The 23,712-nt window shown below is 40.1% G+C and overlaps 1 protein-coding gene across 7 annotated transcripts in view; it reads right to left on the minus strand.

The window, feature by feature from the left end:
• LOC104609424 (Sec14p-like phosphatidylinositol transfer family protein) overlaps nucleotides 1–23,712 on the minus strand; it is a 66,318-nt gene that overhangs the window by 955 nt on the left and 41,651 nt on the right. For 5 of the 7 annotated variants that reach the window (XM_088899843.1, XM_088899842.1, XM_088899845.1 and 2 more), the window contains 2 exons: nucleotides 19,302–19,699; nucleotides 19,096–19,170 (listed from right to left, as the gene is read on the minus strand). In XM_088899843.1, the coding sequence (XP_088755969.1) occupies nucleotides 19,096–19,170; nucleotides 19,302–19,699 (473 nt within the window). Of the gene's footprint in view, nucleotides 1–15,796; nucleotides 16,202–19,095; nucleotides 19,171–19,301; nucleotides 19,700–23,712 lie in introns of those variants that run through there. The other 2 variants (XM_088899846.1, XM_088899847.1) reach the window with 1 other exon arrangement.

Below are 23,712 nucleotides of genomic sequence, written 5' to 3' on the forward strand. Positions count from 1 at the left end.
ACTTTCTTCTTTTTCTTCTTTCCTCATCACCCTTTCTTCTTCCTGGGTTCGCCGCCAGCCATATCAGATTTCATCAATTTTCTCCTAGCCTGATTGGAAGCTCGACAAGAGGCCAAAAAGGAGTGGTCGTTTTGTATTTTTGGAGGTAAGTATGCCTCCAGTTGCTGTGGTGGTGGTCGTTTAAGTGGTGTACTAGATGCCCTCTATTCTGTGATACGAAGAGGGCTGTTTGTGGACAGGTATGAACAATTTTCTTTTTTTCGCCCAAGTAGTGGACTGCGAATGCTGTGTTTTGGTCTAGAATATATTTCTGTGGTGGTGTGAAGTGATTAGTATGCATATCTGTCCCTTTTTCCTCTGTTTATACCTGGGTATGTGCGTTGAAAGTAGGGTTTCCAGTTGCTGAAGTTCACGACAGCAGTAGTGTAGTAGTGTTTATGCTGTAGTAGTGTGTGGATTGATTCGGAATAGTTGAAGGTAAAAACCTTGTCTATAAAATTGATTCCTTTGTGAAGTGAGGAGATTTGGTTGAAAATGATGTCAGCCGGAGATGGTAGTGACAACAAAACTAGTGTTATGATCTCTCCAGATTATTTAAATGTTCAAATGACATCTATTAAGTTGATAGTGAGAACTATGTGCTGTGGGCCAAGTCTGTGGAGGTGTTCTTAAAGGCCAAGAAGAAGGTAAAGCATGTGAAAGAGGAAAAACCTTCCTCTAACTCTCTAGGGTTCAGTGATTGGGAGCAAGAGGATGCTCAAATTATGACTTGGTTGTGGAATAGCAAGGAACCTAAAATCAGTGTGAACTTTATGTTCCTAGATACAACTAAAGAAATCTGGGACCATGCTAAGAAACTGTATTCCGAACAAGACAATACAGCTAGGGTGTATCAGTTGTACCAAGAGTACTTTAATCTGAAGCAAGGCAATCAAAGCTTGGAGGAATACTATGCAAGTCTGAGAAATATCCAAAATGAGCTTAACGTATATCATCCACTGACACCGAATGTTCAGGTTCAGCAACAACAACGAGAACAAGTTGATGTGACGGGGTTCCTGGTGGGTTTGAAGGCTGAATATGAACCCGTTCGAGCACAAATACTTAGGGGGGGGGGGTCTGCTCCTCCCTCACTTGAAGAAGTGTTTGCCCGTCTTAGGAGGACATCTATTGAGTCTACAAAGTATTCTTCTCTCTCAGACAGATCTGGTTTGGTGGTGACGAGGACATCTATTGAGTCTACAAAGTATTCTTCTCTCTCAGACAGATCTGGTTTGGTGGTGACTAGAGGGGGAGGCTGTGGAAATAGAGGTGGTGGTCGTGAACTTCCAAGTAACCGAGGTGGTCCCGTGTTTAACCGTGCTGGTGGCCGAAGTGGAGGTCAAGACTCAGGAGGTCATGATAAAGGAAGAAGTAATGCTCCTAGGAAGTGTACATACTGTGGATTAGAGGGACACACTAATAATTTCTACTATGATTTACATGGTCCACCCAACACTTGGGCTAACCATGCTGTGACTAGGGGTAGTGGTACAACTAGTGAAAATTAGCAAACTGATTAGACCCCCTCCACATCTACTAGTGCTTCTGGGAGGGAGATGGTGAGTGTACCATGTGTGGTATATGAGCAGTTCCTTCAGGCATCTTCTCAGCAGAACACAACTACCCCTGCCCATTCAGGTATGGCTTGCTTGGCTTCCAAGCCTTCACACTGGATCATCGACTCTGGAGCCTCGGATCATATGTCTGGGACGCCAAATGTATTTTCTTCACTTTCTCTGTCCTCCACATCTCAAACAATTACTTTTGCTAATGGTTCTACATCTCCTATTTGTGGTGTTGGTGATGTTGATCTTTCCTCCTTTATCTTTATCATCTGTTTTATATGTTCCCAAGTTCCTTTTTAACCTTATGTCTGTTAGCAGATTAACCAAGCCACTTAATTGTTCCATAACCTTTTATCCCTCTTCTTGTGTGTTTTAGGATCTCAAGACTCAGTAGCATTCCAGTCGTCTCTTACTCCTCTTCAATGGCACTACAAACTTGGTCATCCTTCTCTCAAGGCTCTGAAGTTGTTGGTTCCTTCCTTAAGTCATCTTTCATTGTTGGATCGTGAGTCATTGGGAAACATCATAGAGTTTCTTTTAGTCCGAGAGTTGATAGTTGTGTCTTGAGTTCTTTTTCTTTAGTTCATTCTGATGTTTGGGGTCCAATTAAAGTAATGCCATACAATGGTTATAAGTATTTTGTAATTTTTGTTGATGACTTTTCAAGGATGACATGGCTCTATCTTATGAAAGATCACAGTGAATTGTTCTCTATTTTTCAAAAATTTTATGCTAAAATACGTACCCAATTTGGTGTTCATATTAAAATTCTTTGCTCCGATAATGCAAAAGAGTACACCTCAACACCATTTTAGCAATACTTAGAGCACCATGGGATAATTCATCAAACTTCTTGTTCCTACACCCCACAATAGAACAGTGTAGCTGAACGGTAAAATTGACATCTACTTGAAACTACTCGGTCTATGATGCTTAATATGAATGTCCCAAAACGTTTTTGGAGTGATATTGTCCTCACATCATGTTTTCTCATCAATCGGATGCCCATGTCCATCCTTGGAAGTCAATCCCCCTTCTCAGTTTTGTTTCCCACTGTCTCCGTTTCTTCTCACCCTGAGAGTCTTTGGGTGTGTTTGTTTTGTTCAAAATTTGGGGCCTGGTTTAAACAAATTAGATGCCCGAGCTACTAAATGCATCTTCCTTGGATACTCCAGGACTCAAAAAGGGTATAAGTGCTATAACCTTAACTTTCATAAGTCATTTGTGTGTTCCGATGTCACTTTCTTTGAATCGGTCCCATTTTTCTCGAACACTGTGGTTCCTTCTCCTTCCCCTGTAGTTCCACTTCTTATCCCTATTGAGGATCCTCTTCCCGTCGTTGCTATTCCAGTTGCGGATCCCCCTCCCGTGCTAGTTACTACTAAGAGGCCACTAATCAGACAAGTGTATACTTACAGAAGAGCATCGGCCCCTCCTCCAATTCAGTCCTCGTCGACAGATCCTGTGGTTGCACCTTCTCCCTCGGACCTTGATCTTCCTATTGCACTGCGGAAAGGTAAACGCACTTGTACTTCTCATCCTATTTGACACTATGTTTCAGCTGCTCACCTTTCTGCTTCCCATCGCAACTTTATATCATTGCTATCCTCTGTTTCCATTCCCAAAACTGCCCAGGAAGTCCTTACCTCCCTAGGGTGGTGGGAAGCAATGGAAGAAAGACTATATGCTCTACAAACACAATCACACGTGGGAACTCACTACTCTTCCTCCTGGTAAGCATGTTGTTGGGTGTAAGTGGGTCTACACAGTGAAGTATCTTCCAAATGGCAGTGTAAAACGATTGAAGGCCAGGTTAGTGGTCAAGGGCTGTGGACTATATGGAGACATTTTCTCCTATGGCTAAACTTGTTTCAGTTCGGGTGTTGATTTCATTGGCCGCTATGTATGATTGGCCTCTCTTACAGCTTGACATCAAAAATGTCTTCCTACATGGTGATCTCATTGAGGAGGTGTATATGGAGCAACCACCAGGGTTTGTTGCTTAGGGGGAGGATGGTAAGGTTTGTAGACTCAAAAAGGCAATTTATGGACTGAAATAATCTCCACGCGCATGGTTTGGCAAGTTTAGTGAAGTAGTGAAGAACTTTGGGATGAAACAGTGTCAGGTAGATCATTCTGTGTTCAACCATGATTCAAAAGATGGGAAAATCTTGCTAGTGGTGTATGTGGGCAATATTGTCATAACTGGGAGTGACAGTAATGGGATTGACAAGTTGAAGAAATTCCTACAGGACCACTTCAATACAAAAGATTTGGGTAAGCTGAACTACTTCCTGCAAATAGAAGTTGCAAGGTCAAGGCATGGAATTAACTTATGTCAAAGAAAATATGTTCTTGACCTACTTGAAGAAACAAGACTGTTAGGTGCTAAACCAGCTGAAACTCCTATGGAACTGAATGTCAAGTTGAGTGTTGATGTAGGTGAAGAGTTTGATGATCCTGGAAGGTACAGGAGGTTGGTGGAAAGTTGAACTAACTATTACCCGGCTAGATATATCATTTGTGTGAGTATGGTGAGCAGTTCTAAGGATTGTTAGGTATTTGAAGGGTGCTCCAGGTCGTTGTTTGCTATACAAAAGTGGAGGGACTCTTGAGATAGTAGGGTATACAGATGTTGATTGGGCTGGTTCTATATCAGACAGGAGATCAACTACAAGGTATTGTACCTTCCTTGGTGGCAATATTATAACTTGGAAGAGTAGGAAACAAACAGTGGTGGCAAGGAGCAGTGCACAAGCTGAGTATAGGGCTATGGCTCATACCATATGTGAACTAGTATGGTTGAAGAACTTGCTACAAGAGATGGGGTTCTCAGTTGACAAACCCATGGGACTATACTGTGATAATCAAGCAACTATTCACATCTCTTCTAATCCAGTCTTCCATGAGAGACCAAAGCATATTGAGGTCGATTGTCACTTTGTAAGAGAGAAAGTGATCAGTGGAGTGATAACTACATCTCATGTGGGCTTAGAAAATCAGTGGGCAGATCTCTTTACAAAGGGATTGTCTCGGGGCAGAGTAGATTATATTTGTGACAAGCTAGGACATATGACATATACTCTCCAGTTTGAGGGGGAGTGTTAGAGTTCACAGAACAGGGGTATTTTGGTCTTTTAGGTTTATCTATTTGAGAGTGAAAGGTCTGTTTTATTCAATTTTAAGTTATGTGTCCCATCACTTATAAGGGACAATATTGTCTTTCTTGTAATTGAGTTTATTTGATATAAATACAAGTGGGTCGACTAGTGAGGGTTAACTTTTCCTCTACTGGCAGAATCCTTCTTCTTCTCCTTCTTCTTCTCTTCTTCTCTACTTTAACCTAGAACTGAATAGGGTTATTCACAGAATGAAATTCCAATTTCTTCCTCCATTTATTTAACATAATCCAGAACTAAGAACCAACATGTTACATATAAAAGACCATTACCCAATGTTGGTCCCAGGTATCTAGGGACTTGGGAGGGATAGACTGGATATGGACCTAATATTGGCACTTTTTTTCGCACAAAACAGCTGCACTCAGACTCAGAACCTGTATTCTCAGTTTTCTCACGCTTATCAGCCCGAAATTTTACCATTACACCAAGCAATGGTTCCTAACTAACATGTTAAATGTCATAAACGTTTTTTCCCGAAATTTTACCATTACACCAAGCAATGGTTCCTAACTAACATGTTAAATGTCATAAAAGTTTTTTTATCCTTCTTTCCCTCTACCAAGCTGTGTATTAATAATTTTTATCATGTTTGTTTCTGTTAGTGTCAACTGTATAAAGGTAGTTTAGTCTTTCTATTTATGTTTAAGCTGATATGTAATGTTTATGTTAAGTGATGTGTCCCATACTTAAGTGGGGACATAATAGTCTTTTCTTTTATTTAATAGAAACATATAAATATAACCTGGCCTACTAGAGAGAGTGACTTTTCTCTCTTGTTCGAACCAGTTTTCACCTCCTTTCTTCTCTTCTCTTCTTCTCTTCTTCTCTCTTCTATCTCTTCTAATCTTCCTCTAATACTATTTCTAACAGAATTCTAGTGCAGGTCTGAGCTTTATCATGGTATCAGAGCCATTGTGACAAAATCATATCTGCCCAGAATTCTGTTCTATCGCCATTCAGCCTAGGGTTTTACAGTTTCCTTCATCATCCGCTGGAGATAGGGAAAAGGGCTGAAAAGGAGTGATTGCCCTTTCCCTTTGGAGGTTTTCATGCTTCCTGTCAGTGGTTTAATGGGTGTTTGTAGGAAGCCCTCTAATCGATGGTACGAAGGGGGCTGTTTCAGGTGGTGCAGTGGACAGTCGAGTGTCAGGTTGGTTTTTGGTGACCAAATAGGAGCTATATGTGTGTTTTAGTGTGAATCAAGTGGTTGGTGAGTTGCTAGTGCTATGGTGTGTATTCAGGTAGTTGTGTGATAGTTTTGTGGTGCTGAAAGTGAAGAAATCAGCAACGGGTATTGCTGAAAATTGTGATTGTAGGTGGCTTCACTAGTGTGCAGTGTGGTACTCTTGTAATTTTCTCTTTTATTCTACTGTTTCTCTCTTCTCTTCTTTCTCTTCCATTCTAGATGGTATCAAAGCAGGTTTGACAGCAGTTTGAGGCTTGACTGGATCTTTCTTTTTCCTTCTCCCTCTCTGTTTTCTCTGGAAAAGACTGAAACTTTTGAAATTTGAAAATGATCTGATTGAGTAAGGGTTTTTATGCTATTATTTTTTTTCCTTTTGGTCATAGGACCAAAAGGGTGATTGTTTGAGTGTCTCTCATATCCTGTGATGGGGTTTTGAGTTTGTGGAGAGGTAGCTCCCAGTTGTTTTCTGGTTCTGTGGTCAGAGATCCATTCGGCTGTGTGGTGTGCCTTGTTTTATGGATTTCACATCAAGTTCCAACCTAAGTGATATCAGTAGTGCTGTATTTGATGTTTGAAGTGCCTATTATTCCCTTGAAAATCAAGTTTTTTTGGCAGTATATAACCTGTGAGATTCCACTGAAAGGTTTTCTTTCCTGTTTTGGAATGATGGCATTTGAAGTTGTTTTCTACTAGTACTACTGTTTCTATCTTGTGGAAGGAGTTCTTTGTCTTCCGGTCACTAGAAGTGTGCTGTTAACAGACAAACAGACCTGTTTTCTTCTCTTGTTGGTGCTATTTCTATCTTCTGGTACAAGTTGTTTGTGTGGTTGTTGCATTTGTTGTGTTTGGGCAATGTCTACTGATTATTCACATATCCGAAGTCACTGGAAGTCAGAATATGGTCAGTCCAGGGGCTGAAAGCTAGGGTTTCCCTGTTGCTATTACTGTCCTTGATGGACTGAATTATATGGAGTGGTCGAAAAGTGTCAAACTGTATGTGGGCTCAAGAGGAAAGCTTGGATATTTGTCTCGTGATGTCCCTCAACCCAAGGAGGCCGGTACAGCTCATGATAAGTGGGATCAGAACAATTATTTAATTATGTCTTGGCTTGTAACCTCCATTCACCCTAGCCTGAAGAAGAACTTTATGTGGGCTGATACTGCAAAGGAGTTTTGGGATCAAGCTAAGGCTACTTTTTCTGAGTAGAGACACTATGCTTGTATTTATCAGCTACAAGTTGAGTCATCCACTTATAAACAGGGGGAGAAAAGTTTGTCATCCTACTATTCTTCCCTTACCTTGATGTGGAAGGAACTTGATTATTATTTTCAAACTAATCAGTGAGAGTTTGCCTTCTTGGCCGGTCTTAACCCTAGTTATGAGCCAATTCAGGTTCAAATTTTAGGGAGTAAGGAACTCCCATCACTTTAGGAAGTGTACTCCTTGGTTTAGTCATGGGGAAGTAGGAGGATAGCCATGAATCCTCTAGAGGGGGAGCAGCAGGTTGCACTCTTGGCCAAGGGAGGTGGTGGAAATAAAAAGGGTGGTGTAGGGATGAAGGCTAAGGAAGTTGCCAAAAATAAGTTAAGATGTACTTTGTTGAAATAACTTAGTTTTATTTTAACTTTAGTGCCGCAAGGGCACCTTTGTAATTTTCTCCTTTATTTTTTATGTATGGTCGCCCTAGTATGTATACCAAAATAAACTGGCGCTGCCAGTTGACTTTTGCCTCTTTCAATTTTGTCTCTCTTCTCCCTTCTCCTTCTTCTCTTCTCTCTGCTCTGGAATCATACCATCTCAGCACCAAGAAAACATGGTATCAGAGCGGCAGATCCAATCTTAGGACCAGGGCAGCGCTTCTTTCCTTTTCTGTCTATTGGTGGTCGAACCAAAGAACAAGATCTCTGGTGGGCGTGTGAGGAAACTCACTGCAAGACTGTTCCTTTTTCTTGGTCGTGAGCCCAGAAACTATCAGAAAGAAAAAAAATCAAATACTGTGAGTTATTTTTTTTAGTTTTTTTTTCCTCTTTTTGTGGAACTGATCCTTTTTTGTACCCCGATGTATGGGTTATGTGGGTCCAATGACCTGCGGCTGGTGTGGGAGTATTTTCTCTCATTGTATGTGGATAGAGTGATCCATTTTTTCCCCAGAAAGGTGTTATTACTTCAAGGTTACAGATCTGTAACTGCTGTGACAGCCGATTTTTTTTCTTCTTCTACTCATATAGAAGCTAAGTTACTGTGTGAAAGCTGTTTTGTTGCTGGAGAGAATGGTCAGATCTTTTTTTTGATAGTCCTTACTTACACATCTGGAATGGTGTGTGATCAGTCTTAAAGGGTTCAGTAGGGCCGAAATCTGAGAACAGTAATGGTGAGGGACCAGCTGTGATTTCCTTGAGTGAGAACCAAGCTTTTTTTTTTTTGTGTCCAGAAGTGTAGCTGAATTGTGCAGAATTGTGCAGAGGGGGAGCTGGTTGCCCTAGCTGTCCAAGGAAGTATAGATTCAAATGGCGGAGACTCCTTTAAGAAGGGTGATTCTCAGAAGAGAGTGGATGACAAGAGTAAACTTTGGTGCACTCACTGTCAGAAGGCAAGACACACCAGAGATACATGTTGGGACCTCCATGGGAAACCTAAATAGGCACAGAAATTGAGTAAGAAGTCAACAACTGATTAGAGTAAGAAACCAATCTAGCAGAATAAAAAAAATATAACTCAGCTAATGTGGCATCTCAAGAGACTAGTCCCATGGTAACTCAGGAAAGGCACCCTAGTTCTAACCCCAAGGAAGAGATTATCAACTCCTTTCATGACTATTTGGAGTTATATGGTAGGAATCTTCGCCAGATAGATTCTGGTCCTACTCCTTCTACCTCCTTTGCGTCTACACCAAGTAACACTGCCACTGCTTTCCATGTGTCATCTCATACATCTGATTCCCCTTGGAAAATTGACTATGGAGTCTCAAACCACATGACTAGTAAGTCAAATTTATTTCAGGCATATAACCTCCTTTCTGGGAGATATAAGGTGAGAGTGGCTGATGGTTCGGTCATCTTTCTTTTGAATCATTAAAAGTTGTTTCTATAACTATTTAAGTCTTTGTCAGTTAGTAAGTTGCAGTGTCAGACATGACAATTGAGCAAACACTGTAGAAGTTCTTTTCCTTTAAGAAATAAAAGATCTGAATTTCCATTTCATATTATTTATTCTGATGTTTGGGGCCCTGTTACTCTACCTACTAAGGTTGGACATAAGTATTTCATTACTTTGATTGATGACACTCTAGATATACTTGGGTTTACCCTATGCAATCTAGAGATGAAGTGCCAAAGATTGTGAAAGACTTTCAATGCATGATTTTCACTCGGTTCGAAACTGAAATTCATATTTTCCAGTCGGACAATGCAAAAGAGTACTTCCATAGTGATCTCACAGAGTTCTTTGCTTCGTGTGGATCTCATCATCGAAGCTCTTGTGCTAGGACACCCCAACAAAACGGTGTTGCTGAAAGGAAAAATCGTCACCTTCTCGAAGTAGCTCGTGGTTTATTACTCCATATGAGTGTTCCGAAATGCTTTTGGATTGATGTTGTTTTGTGTGCTACATATACCATCAATTGTATGCCATCTCAGTTACTAGACTATAAGGCCCCACAACAACTTTGTTTCCTACAGCTCCATTGTCCCCCATTCCAATGCGTATTTTTGGGTGTCATTGCTTTGTTCATGACTTGCCCCCTATTCACGGTAAATGTGATCCTCGTGCTATTCCTTGTGTTTTCCTTGGTTACCCTTTATCTCAAAAGGGTTATCATTGCTATGCTCCCACCTCACGCAAGTACTATGTCTTTGTAGATGTATCTTCTCCTTTCTTCTCAGTTTCTCCTCAGGGGGAGAGTAGGGTTGAGGAGAAACACACCAAGGCTCAGACTCAATTAACTCCTCTTCCTAATCCTCCTCCATTTCGTGTCTTTCTTCACTGCCACAAGAGCCAGCAGAGTTCAAGAGCCGTGGAACCTGAAACTGTGCAACTAACATCATTAGATTCTCTAGAGGTAGATCCTCCTCATCAACCAGGTACACTTGTTCCCACTGATATGCTTGAATCTCTCAATATTGATCCCCCTATCATTAATGATCTTGATGTTCCTATTGCTAAGAGAAAGGGTGTTAGATCTTATACTACTAATCATCCTATCTCTCACTTTGTGTCCTATGACCATGTTTCACCTTCATATCATGCATTCCTCTATTCCATTGATAGTGTTTCTATTCCTGAGAATATGACAAAAACTTTATCGAAACTTGAATGGACAGATGCAATGAGGGAAGAAATTGATGCATTGCACAAAAGTGACACTTGGGAGTTGGTGGATCTTCCCGAAGGGAAGGAACCAGTGGAATGCAAGTGGGTGTTCACAGTGAAGCATAAAGCTGATGGAACTGTTGAAAGGTACAAGGCCAAAATGGTGGCAAAAGGTTTTACACAGGTATATGGAGTATACTATGCAGAGACATTTGCTCCAGTATCCAAGATGAAGTCTATCAGGATTCTTCTTTCATTGGCAGCAAATCTTGACTGGGAACTTCACCAGTTGGACATTAAAAACGCTTTCTTGAATGGTGACTTAGAGGAGGAAGTGTACATGACTCAATCTCCAGGTTTTTGTGCCAAAGGCAGTGAGCAGAAGGTGTGTAGGTTAAAAAAATCATTATATGGGTTGAAACAATCACCTCGGGCCTGGTTTAGTAAGTTCCACTTAGTAGTTCACCAGATGGAAGTGTATATTGATGCTGATTGGGCAGGGGCAGTCGATGACCGAAAGTCTACGAGTGGGTATTGTACCTTTGTAGGAGGAAACTTGGTCACCTGGAGAAGTAAGAAGCAAAGTGTGGTGGCTAGATCCAGTGTTGAAGCAAAATACAAAGCTATGTCTCATGGAGTTGCTGAAATCATGTGGATAAGAAACCTGTTAGGTGAACTAGGTTTTGCAGTTAACAACCCTATGTCACTATTGCGACAATAAAGTTGCTATCAACATTGCTGCTAATCCAGTCATCCATGATAGGACGAAACACATTGAAGTGGACAAGCATTTTATTAGAGAAAAATTTGTGAGTGGAGAAGTGTGCACTTCATATGTCAGCTCAGAAGAACAACTTGCAGAAATCTTCACCAACGGTCTTCATCATGTGCGGCATAATGATTTGTGTGACAAGTTGGGCATCATTGACATCTGTGCTCCAACTCGAGGGGGAGGGTTAAAATAGTTTACTTTATTTCTTGTTTATTATTTTTGTCTTGTTAGGGTCTGTTTGGTCTGTTTAAAGTCTTTTTTATTGCTGTTATTGTACTTTATTTACAGCAGGAACAAAAGGGTCTTTTTCCCTTTCTTTTTAGTCGCCCTATAAATATTAATATAATCTGGCGCTGCCAAAACTATTCTAGTGTCGCCAATCTCTCTTCTTTTCTACCTTCTACCTTCTCCCTTCTTCCTCTCTTCTCTTCTCTCTTATTTCCAGTCGATTCTATACTGTCAAGACTTTCTTGCTTCTCCTTAGAGGGAGATTAGTACGTTGGAGGAGTAGATTCTTGTTCCCATCTTGTACCTGAGTCTTCGGTTCCCCCCGTTGCTCCACGTCATACTCATTCTCCTGTTTGTGCTCCTGTCCAGTGTGTTTACTCTCGCTCTAGATCTCATTCCCATCCTCCACATCGCCTGCCACATCAACATACATCACCAAGTGAAGATGAACTTGAGACTACATCTCCTAAGATTGCGGTTTCTCAGGAGGAAAATCTGAATAGTAGTGTATCCCCTATTGAACCAAGTAGTGTTTCCCTTTGTGACCCTAATTGTGATCTTCATCTCTCTATTGCTGTTCAAAAAGGTACCCATTCATGCACTACTAAGCACTCCATTTTTGTTCCCAAGTCTATTGCAAAGGCCCGAAATTCTCCTGAGTCAAAAAATGCTATGCTAGAGGAAATTGCTGCTCCTCATAAGAATTGCAAGTGGGATTTTGTTGACCTTTCTAAGGGTAAAAACTTGTGGGATGCAAGTGGCTATTTACTGTTAAGCATCATGCTGACAGCTCAGTGGAAAGGTATAAGGCAAGGTTAGTGGCCAAGGGCTTCTCTCAAACATATGGAGTTGATTAGACAGAGACGTTTGCTCCAGTTCCCATAATGAACTCTATTCATTTCATCTCAATATTTGATTGGTGGTTGCATCAATTAGATGGTAAGAACACCTTCCCTCAAGGAGGAAGTTTATATGCTTCAGCCTTCAGGCTTTGCTTTAGAGGAAACAAAAGGCAAGGTTTTCTGCCTCAAGAAGTCGTTGTATGGTCTAAAACAACCTCTAATGGCTTAGTTCGATACATTTAATAGTGCAGTCAAATAGGTTGGTTTCAAACAATGTCAGAGTGATCATACTCTCTTTGTTAAGAGAGAAGGGTGCTTATTCTTATCATTATGTGGATGACATCTCTCTTTGTTAAGACAGAAGGGGATCTGGTGCTTATTCTTATCATTATGTGGATGACATTGTTATTATAGGGAACTGGGAATAGAGATACAAAAACTAAAAAAATTCTTGGGTGCTCAATTTGATGTTAAAAATCTAGGTCCATTAAAGTACTTCCTTGGGATTGAAGTTGCAAGATCATATAAGGGCATATTTATTTCTTAGAGGAAGTACATCCTAGGCCTCCTACAGGACACTGGTAAACTTGGAGTTAAGCCAACAAATACTCTACTTGATAGTAATCATAAGCTTGGGGAAGAAGGTGGTGAACCCCTCTCTGATGTGAGGCAGTCCCTCCCCAGGCCCCAAATTGGCGGGAGCCTCGTGCACTGGGCTGCCCTTTGTTGAGACATGGAGAAGTCCTATTGTAATTGCAATCTCTGATGTATCTCCTACAAATGTTCTAATATTCATAGTTGCCTCCTTATATGTATATAACTTTAATCAAGTCTGAGCACCTATTTGGTACTTCTTTCTATTTCCAAAACCCACCAAATTATCTTTCCAAGGGTTCTGTCATATGCTTTCTACAGATCAATGAATACCATGAAAAGATCTCTCTACGTATCCTTAAAACTTTTTTTGGCAATCTTCTCAATAAAAAAGATAGCTTCCATGGCTGATCTCTCTAGTCTTTAGGATAAAAAAGATAGCTTCTATACTTATTTCATATCATAACCTTTTCTCAATTACTATCTCCCATTGTTTCATTGTGTAACTCCTATTTACCTGTGTTTGTCCTATAGCTACAGTAGTTCGAACCAAAAGAAGAAGAAGAAGAAGAAGAAGAAGAAGAAGAGGAGAACAGTCGAACCTGATAGCCTAAACCCTATCAGTCGACCCTAATATGGATTACCCTCTAATTAGTAGTACAAAGGCTAAACTGCCCCCACTTGAGTATGGGACAAGAAGTCTCTATTAAAACTGCCACATAAGCACATAACTTAACATAAATAAAATGACTAATCTACCCTTATTCGGCTAGCTCTAACACTCCCCCTCAAGCTGGAGAATATATGTCATATAATCCCAGCTTGTTACATATATAGTTCACTCTCCCTGAGCTTAAGCCTTTTGTAAACAAATCTTCCCATTGATCACCTGAGCCAACATGTTCAATGCTTATCTCTCCAATAAGGACCTTCTCCCTCACAAAGTGGCAACCAATCTCTATGTGCTTTGTTCTCTCATGAAAAACAGGGTTAGATGAGATGTGGAGTGCAGCTTGATTGTCACAATACAATTTCATAGGTCTATCCATGGAGAACTCGATTTCTTGTAGGAGATTCCTCAGCCATACTAATTCACATGTAGTGTGTGCCATGGCTCTGTATTCGGCTTCAGCACTGCTCCTTGCCACAACCGTCTGCTTCTTACTCTTCCATGTCACAAGATTTCCTCCAAGAAATGTGCAGTAACCTATAGTAGATCTTCTATCAGACACAGAGCCTGCCCAATCTGCATCTATTTACCCAATTACTTCAAGTCTTCCTCCTGGTTTGTACAATAACCCACGGCCTGGAGCTCCCTTCAGGTACCTTACAATTCTAAGAACTGCATCCCAGTGAGGTATCCGAGGATTCTACATAAATTAGCTCACCACACTGACTGCAAAGGAGATGTCTGCTGTCATGATAGTCAAATAGTTCAACTTCCCCACTAACCGTCTATACCTTCCAGGATCATCAAATATTTCCCCTGTATCACTGCTCAACTTAGCATTTGGCTCCATGGGAGTTTCAGCCAGTTTTGCACCTAACAGTCATGTTTCATCCAGCAAATCAAGAACATATTTTCTTTGGCACAGGTTTACACCTTGTCTTGACCTAGCAACTTTTATACCCAAGAAATACTTCAATGTCCCAAGGTCTTTTGTTTGAAAATGATTTTGCAGAAAGACCTTTAGTTTATCGATCCCCAATTTGTCACTATCAGTTATGACAATATCATCCACATAGACCACTAATAAAATCTTTCTGACTTCTGGATCATAGTTGAACACCGAGTGGTCAACCTGACATTGTTTCATTCCAAAATTCTTTACCACTTCACTAAACTTCCCAAACCAAGCACGAGGCGATTGTTTCAACCCATAAATTGCCTTTTTTAATCTGCACACCTTACCATCCTCCCCTTGAGCAACAAACCCAGGTGGTTGCTGAACTCCTATGGAGGAGGTATATATGGAGCAACCTCCATAAGGTTACCATCCTCCCCTTCAAACGCTCCACACTACCATCCGGCAAGTATTTAATAGTATACACCCATTTACAACCCACAACATGCTTACCAGGAGGAAGAGTACTGAGCTCCCACGTTTGAGTATGCTGAAGGGCAAAGAGTTCCTCCTCCATTGCCTACCACCACCCAGGTGAGCTAAAAGCCTCTTGGACATTCTTAAGTATAGAAATAGATGACAACAATGAAACAAACTGGCGATGTGAAGAGGAAAGGCGAGAGACTGAAACAAAATTGGAAATGGGATGGAGGGTACAACAACGTTTACCTTTCCGTAAAGCAATGGGAAGATCAATTCCTGAAGGTTGTGGGACAAGAGCAATAACAGGATCCGCAGACAAGGTAGAAGCTAGAGGAGAAACCGGTGTCTGTCGATGAGTATACACGTGCCGGATTGGTGGTCGTTCAGTAGGGATCTGCACTGGAGGAGGTGAAGGGTCAACCCCAACTGGAACACCCAGAATAGGATCACTGACTGGAAGAGGAAGAGGAAGCAAAGGTGGAGACACCGATGCTTCAGGTCCCGAGAAGGAGACAGAGTCAAAAGAGGTGACATCATGACAGACATAGCACTTCCGAGTAATGGGATTGTAACAGTTGTACCCTTTTTGAGTCCGAGAGTAGACAAGAAAGATACACTTAATAAAGCGTGCATCCAGCTTGTCTATCCCAGGACTCAGATTGTGAACAAAGCACACACAGCCAAAGATGCGGGGTGTTAATGGAAAGGGAGACCGACCATGAAGAATGAAGGGGGGCATCCGATTAATAAGGAAACACGCAGTAAGTACAGCATCACTCCAAAATCGTTTAGGAACACTCATATGATGAAGAATAGACCGAACAGTTTCAAGGAGATTACGGTTCTTTCGTTCAACCACCCCATTTTGTTGAGGAGTGGATGCACATGAAGTTTGATGAATGATGCCTTGTTGTTCTAAATACTGTTGAAAGGAAGTAAGAAAGTATTCACGACTGTTATCTGAACAAAGAACTTTGATTGGAACACCAAATTGTGTACGTATTTCAACATGGAATTTTTGAAAAATGGAAAATAATTCACTCCTTTCTTTCATTAAATAAATTCATGTCATCCTTGAACAATCATCAATAAAAGTGACAAAATACTTGTAACCATTATAAGACTATTTTAATCGGACCCCAAACATCTGAATGAACCAAAGCAAAAGGACTCAACATACGACTATCAACTCTAGGACTAAAGGGAACCCGACGATGTTTCCCATACTGACACGACTCACACTATAAAGACAACAAATGACTCAAAGACGGAGCCAGTATCTTGAGTGCCTTGAGAGATGGATGTCCCAGTCGACAATGCCACTGTAGAGGAATGAGTGAAGTCTGAAATGCAACTGACGATCCACCACCATCAAGGTAATACAATCCACCAGCCTCATGCCCCCCACCAATCTTCTACCCCGTCTTGAGATCCTGAAAAACACAAAAGGAAGAAAAAATGTAATAAAGCAATTAAGAGTCTTGGTTAATTTACTAACATACATAAGATTGAATGGAAACTTAGGGACATATAGAACAGATGATAAAGAAAGAGAAGTCGTGTCAACATTACCAACACCAGAGATGGGAGAAGAGGAACCGTTGGCAAGGGTAACAGTTTGAGATGTGGAAGTTTCAGAGAGGGAAGAGAACACACCTGAAGTCCTGGTCATGTGATCAGAGGCTCCAGAGTCGATAATCCAAGGAGAGGGTTTGGATGCCAGACAAGCTATACCTGAGTGGGCAAGGGTGGTTGTATTATGCTGCGAAGTAGCTTGGATGAACCTCTCATACTCATCACACGGTACGCTCACCATCTCCTTCCCGGAAACAGATGTAGATGTGGAAGGTGTTAGATCTGCCTGTTGGTTATCACTGACATCAACTCCACCAAATTGGTTATCACTGACATCAACTCCACCACCACCACGGCCAAATATGGAACCACCACGACCTCCTCAGGAGGCATGTCCTCCCCCTTTAGTACCACGTCCACCTCCTCTGGCTATCACAAATGCTGATCTGTCAGACTGTGTGGGATTCTCTGTAGGTCCCAAAGAAATCCTACGAAGTCGTGCAAACACTACCTCAAGTGTAGGAAGAGTAGAGCCCCCTAATATTTGGGCCCTAACTGGTTCATATTCTGATTTCAACCCCACTAAGAACCTAGTGACATCTAGTTGTTCCCTCTATTGTTGCTGAACCTTAGCATCTGGAGTGAGGGGATGATAGACATTGAGTTCATTTCTGAGGTTCTTCGTACTGGCATAGTACTCTTCTAGGGTTTTATTCCCTTGCTGCAGATCGAAATACTCCTGATAGAGCTGATATACCCTTGTAGTATTATCCTGCCCAGAATAAAGCTTTTTGGCATGTTCCCATATGTCCTTAGTTGTATCTACGAACATAAAGTTGGCACTTATTTTAGGTTCCATACTATTCCATAACCATGTCATGATTTGGGCATCTTCCTGTTCCTAGTCATCAAACCCTAAAGAGTCAGCTGGTGGTTTATCTTCCTTCACATGCTTCACTTTCCTCTTTGCCTTTAGAAAACTTCCACTGACTTGGCCCATGGTACATAGTTCAAACCATTAAGTTTAATTGAAGCCATCTACACACCCAGATAGTCAGAGGGAATCACCACACTAGGTTTCTGATCACTACAACCATCTCCAGTTGCTGCCATGATGCTCTTCCAATGCTACCTCTAATCTGAATTCCCAGTCGCCAACTAAGTATTGCTGTCAGGAGTTTGATGTTCCAAACACTACAGCAGTCCCCAAACACATGATAAGCTCACAATCAGTCACAATCAATCACCACTGTTCACAACCAGTCACAATCAATCAGTCCCCAAACACACAGATGTCCCAGACACTACAGCTGTCCCCAAACACAGTTGATAGGTATACAAACTTTTGTTCTTGTTCACACCACTACTGATTTCACAAAACCATGAATCACACTGACATTAATTCAGCAACTCACTAACCACATACAAGCCCTCTTGAAATTGTTCAATAGAGATTGAGCATCACAAGCACCACCACACAACCATAGTTGTCACACATGGTACAGATCTGTCTAACCTTTTCAGAGGGCACTACAAGTCCAAAGAAAACATCAACTACTGCCACTGCAGTAACCTGTCATTCAATTCAGGTCACTTGTGACCAACAAAGGCTTCAAAACAACTACAGACCCACATAAAAGGGTCAGACATACCCTTACACCATTCGGCCACTATAAATACAGCCTGTTCTTGGACCTTTTTCCAAGAACCAAGGCTACAAATAACCTAGTTCTTTAGGTTCTGATCAGTCCAAGCAGATTTTGAAGGTTTTCAACCCAGAAACACCAACAGTACAAAAAAAAAAGGTAACCAACCTCCGATGGAGAGCTTCAGTCAACCATCCACTTCCGAAGTTGTTTTTTTTTTCTTGAAAAACAATCAAGTCCGAAGTTGTTTTTTTTTCTTGAAAAACAATCAAGTTCTGCGCAGAGGAAGAAGGACTAAAGTGTTCTCAGGCCTAGGTCGAATCTGTGTTCTCCATTTTCAGCCCAGAAAGAAGAAAGAAAAAAAAAATGAGGTCACGAACAGAGAGGAGCAGGGGAGGAGATTTAGAGAGCAACGTCCTGCTCTGATACCATGTTTGTCCTGTAGCTACAGTAGTTCGAACCAGGAGAAGAGCAGAAGAAGAAGAAGAAGAAGAAGAAGAAGAAGAAGAGAACAGTCGAACCTGATAGCCTAAACCCTATCAGTCGACCCTAATATGGATTAGCCTCTAATTAGTAGTACAAAGACTAAACTGCCCCCACTTAAGTATGGGACAGGAAGTCTCTATTAAAACTGCCACATAAGCACATAACTTAACAGAAATAAAATGACTAATCTACCCTTATTCGGCTAGCTCTAACAATCTGACAAATGGAATCAATTCATTAACTGTAGCCTTGGTTCTAACCAATGGCCTTGCAGTGCCCTTTGATGCCTTCATCAAATTACCAATTTCCACCTTTACCTAACTCTACTCTCAGCTATAGTATCAACCATTAATTTTAAACAACCTACCAGTCCCTTCTACAAGTCTTTAAAACTCTAACCAAATTACACAATTTTGCTCCTACCAGCCTGAGTCTCAGCATTTACATGAGCATTAAAACTCACTTAAGCCTCATCTCATTTCGACCCCTAGTTGTGCCTTTAAAATCTACCAAATAAGAAACTCTGAATTGGATTATCCTACACCAAGCAGAGCATTACCATTGTATTTCATGAAACTGGAGTGCATTAATTGCTCATTTCTGAGGATGAGAGGACTTACATTTAGACGGGGTTCCTTCAAATTCTCCAAAGATTCTGCAAGCTCCACTTGTTTTGATGCTGTTGCATGCAGTGCCTATCCAAAAGGAAACCAGCTGGAAACAGTAAGTTCTAAACCAACTAATCTACATGAAAATCACCTGATCTGCACATTACAATCAATTGACTTAGCTAGATTAGGGACAACAGGGAAAGAAATTATCTTACTTTTTTAGTCTTCTGTAAGTCATGTTCTATCGATTTAATACGGTTCAACGATTCTATTAGTATGACGTCCTTCTCTGGAGGAATTGTAACAGGTTTATTGGTCAGCTCGGTTACCAATGCTTCTAACCTTTGAAGCCTTTGCAAACATGGATAAATGAGACCCTCTCCTGCAGCTGGAGAAGTGTGCTCATCTTGAGAACTTGAACCAAGCACCTCTTGATCAAACTGGATATCCAACTGTTCATCTACATGATGCATTGCAGCCATTCTCCGCAAACTACTGAGAAAAATGCCTAGAGCTGCCAATAGCTTAACTACAAATGAAGTGGCTAAGCTTTTTATATGAGGGAAAAATAACTTTGGCAGCGTTCTTTCAGTAAGATTATCAACTGAATCATCTGCCATCAATGTGAAACATTTGTCAGAAACATGTTATGAATAAAGGCAATAGATGGAAGCAGACAGTTTTAATTAATAAGGAAGAAACTCTGAAGCTTCTATGGATAAATCCAACAAAAAATTGACATTTAATCTTGCTACTATTGCTCTTTTATTAACAGAACATTATCTTTAGGCACAAAAGCAATGTTCCAAAGCTAAGATCGGATAACATGATTGAAATGTATAAACTATCAATCCAGGCCCTATATTTGTTTGGACCAACCTCCCAACCCAGTTTTTCTTCACCTGGATGGGTTTCTATCAAACAAAGTAGGTTGGATCATTTTTTTTTATCACTAGCATAAAGTAGAATTGTAAGTTGATACCTATTTCAGCCCTTTTTAGCCTAGGTTATATAAGCAACCAGAAGAGAAAAAATCAGAAGAAGGTTAATAAATACCCTTTTTCAATAAAAATCCTATTCCTCCTCTCTATTGCCTATTTTCTTAGCTTGGTGGAGTTTGAAGAGGAAACATAGAGGTTTAGGGTTTTCACATAAAAAGAATAATAAAATATATGTGAGAACTCCACAGAAACAACAAAGTAGATGGAAATCCATGTTAATGGATTCATGAATAGTCAAAAGTAATTGCTTTTGATCTTATTTGAAGAAAATAAAGAATTAATACAGAAAAGGGACAACTGAAGAATAGACTCCCTAGAAATAAAATACAGTGAAAAAATACTACCTAATGAGGGACTTTAACATAAAGGCCTACACATAATAAACACCCACTGGATCAACAGAGTTTCTGTTGAGAAACATTTTTGGAATTGGACCTCTCTAAACTCTTCAGAAATAGATAGCCACAATTACACCATAGAAACACCTTTCCTTAGTAAACAGATAAATAGAGTTTCTGTTTTTCTTTGTTTTTATTTTTCAAGAATCCCCCTTTTTGTATATGGGTCCTTGACGCTTTCCATGTGCATCTATACATATATTTCTTTTGATAGGTACATCTATTTGTGTGTTTCTTCCATTAAGAATGTTGGCTGTTTACGCAAACCAAAATAAAAAAGTCTCTGATTTTTCAGACTTTAATCATCAAGGGAGCTAGTAGGAACCACTCTTCTCACCTAGTTGCGTAGGTGATGCCGTGATGGAACTTTTTACATAAAAACCATGAACCCTAGGTAATTCCCTAGGTTCTAATAACAACCAGCAACCATCTTTCACTGATAGTTATTTATAAACTTCATAAAAGGTATGAGCTTCATATTAAAACATAGAAAATTGACATGTTTATGAGAAGAAAAAGAAGAAAGAAAAGAAAATTCATAAAGTACAGATGCTGAACCCCTATTTTTGTCTAGGAAAAGGGATAAAAGGGGTGGTGATGATGATGATAAAGATAAAGAATGTTTTGATTGGATAGAATTTTAAGCTCTTCCTTGCTTATTGGTTCAGGTTTTGATGCTTTTGAGGATTCCTGATAGCATACACAAACATGTGTGTTGATTGAACCCTAATAAATAAGAACATAATAACAAGAAACTATTATATAAACTGAAAAAATGTATATTTTAGCTTAATAATATCTATTTAATTATTCAAATATCAGAAAAAAAAAGAACATAAGAGTTTTTCATAGCGACATGTACAAAATAGATAGGTGATTAAGCAAGGTGACCATCCATAAGTGACTTGTTTCTTAGGCATCGCCCTGGTAACTATAATACCAGTAACTCCTAGACACCATGTGCTACACTAAACTTAGCTTGATCATTGACCTTGCCACCACTGATTACTAGCTTCTCCATGACACAATATTCCCATGAAAGATGTTTGGGGCAGTCAAATACCTCTTAGAATTGTTGCATTTTTTTGGGAGGTTTTCCATGAAAAAATCAATACTTTTGATTTGCTACAGAAAAGGAAGCCTAATTATAGCTTATCCCGTAATTGGTGTATTCTTTACGAAGCTAATAGTAATTACTAATTATAGCTTATCCCAAAATTGGTGTATTCTTTGGGACGGTTTTTCTCTCTGTTTGGGGACTTGCCCATCATGCATGGCTGGATTATTCTTACCATCAACCTTTGTTTGTCCAAAGAAAAGGGAAAAACCATGTGGAGATGCACTCGGGCAGCACTTATTTGGACAATAGTGGAAGACAGGAATGCAAGAATATTGAAGGAGCAAGACAAAAGCAAGGAAGAAATAATTGAATAAATTACAGTTAGGGTGGTTCGTTGGGTTAAATCGTTGGTGGAAACATCTTCAAGAAAGATTGTATCTCACATTCATTAAGCTTAACTTCAATGGCAGTAGCATGGGGAACCCAATGCCTTGAGGTGTGGGAACTGTGTTTAGGAATGAAGAGGATCATGTTGTTGCTATACTTTTGGGCCCAATTGGAGAGGAATCCCTAAGGGCAAAATTAATGGCTGTTTCAGAGGGTGTACAATGGGCAAGAGACATGAACTTCAGAAGATTATCATGGAAGGTGACTCAAAGATGGTGATAAGGTGGTTTATGCATAATGAAACAGCTATGTAGACCTATAAAAATGAGATCAAGAAGTTTGCATGGCTTACTAGAAGCATTCAAGTAAAAATCCAATGGGCACAAAAGTCTGCTAATTGTATGGCTGATGCTCTAACAAGATGTGGCTAGAGATCAATTGTTTTGGGATCAAGGGTAAATTCATGTAAGGGGAGGGGTGGTAGGGATTACTCTCTAATAAAGGTTGTATGTAAACTTTTTACATACTACTATTTATATTTAATTGATGGCTACCTATAAAAAAATGCTACCACCTACAAAAGTACAATATCCAGAAGTGGACATCCTATTGTCTTCAAAATAAATTAGCATCAGTGTAGGCTTCCAACTTGAGATGACCATGATGAGAGTGCAATAAACCTCTACTAGGAGTGCCTTTAAGGTAGCAAAGGATTCTCTTACAGTAGTTAAATGAGGTGTCCAAGGTTGATTCATGCATTGCCTCACCACACTTGCATAAGAAATATCTGGTTGGGTCAAGCAAAGATACAACAACTTGCCCACTAGTCGTTGATACTTCCCTCTATTTGTCAAAACATCCCCAAGATTCCCACATAACTTGTGATTGGGGACTAATAGGAGTATTTATCAGTTTAGCTCCAAGTTTGCCTATTTCCTTCAATACATTAAAAGCATATTTCAATTTCCAAGAAGTATTTGGGTTCCCCAAGATCTTTAATTTCAAATTCAATGGCCAAATATTACTTCAATCTTGAGATTTCAGCTATATCATTGCCAGTTGTCACCATATCACCTACATAAACAAGTATAGCCGTTAAATCACCATTTCTCCTAACAAAAATGATATCATCAGCATGTGATTATCTGTATCCAACTCTCTGAATAGCTCCCTGAGTCTACCAAACTAGGTTCTTGGAGATTGTTTTAGGCCATAAATTGCCTACTTGAGCAAGCCAATTCTATATAAACCTCCTGTAAATCACCATTCAGTAAGGCATTTTTAACATTTAACTGATATAATGGCCATGAAAACTGGGCAACCAAAGAGACCAATACTCAAACTATGTTCATTTTAGCAACTGGAGAAAATGTCTCCTAATAATCCACCCTATATGTCAATGTATTTTTGCTACCAAAGGATGTATCTTTCAATGGAGCCATCTACGTTATACTTCACAGCATATATCCATCCACACCTAATCGGTTTCTTGCCTGAAGGAAGCTTCACCAGCTTCATCAATTGCCAAGTCTGATTCTTTCCCAAAGTGTTAATCTCTTGGTCCATGGCTTGTAGCCTCTGTAATAGTTTTAGGCATAGAATAGAACAAAGAGTGAAATAGCAAAGGTAAAGTATGAATGAGATAAGGAAGCACAAGAGAGATAATCCGAGATAGGATATTGAGCATTAAGAGTAAACTGGGTACTAAGACAACGTGCATCATCATCATCATCCTAAAACAATCTACATACTTTCAGGAATTGTTTTCCCCCATTGAATT

This window comes from Nelumbo nucifera, chromosome 3 (genome assembly GCF_055504915.1).
Source record: "Nelumbo nucifera cultivar China Antique chromosome 3, China Antique-T2T, whole genome shotgun sequence".
Taxonomy (NCBI): Eukaryota; Viridiplantae; Streptophyta; class Magnoliopsida; order Proteales; family Nelumbonaceae; genus Nelumbo; species Nelumbo nucifera.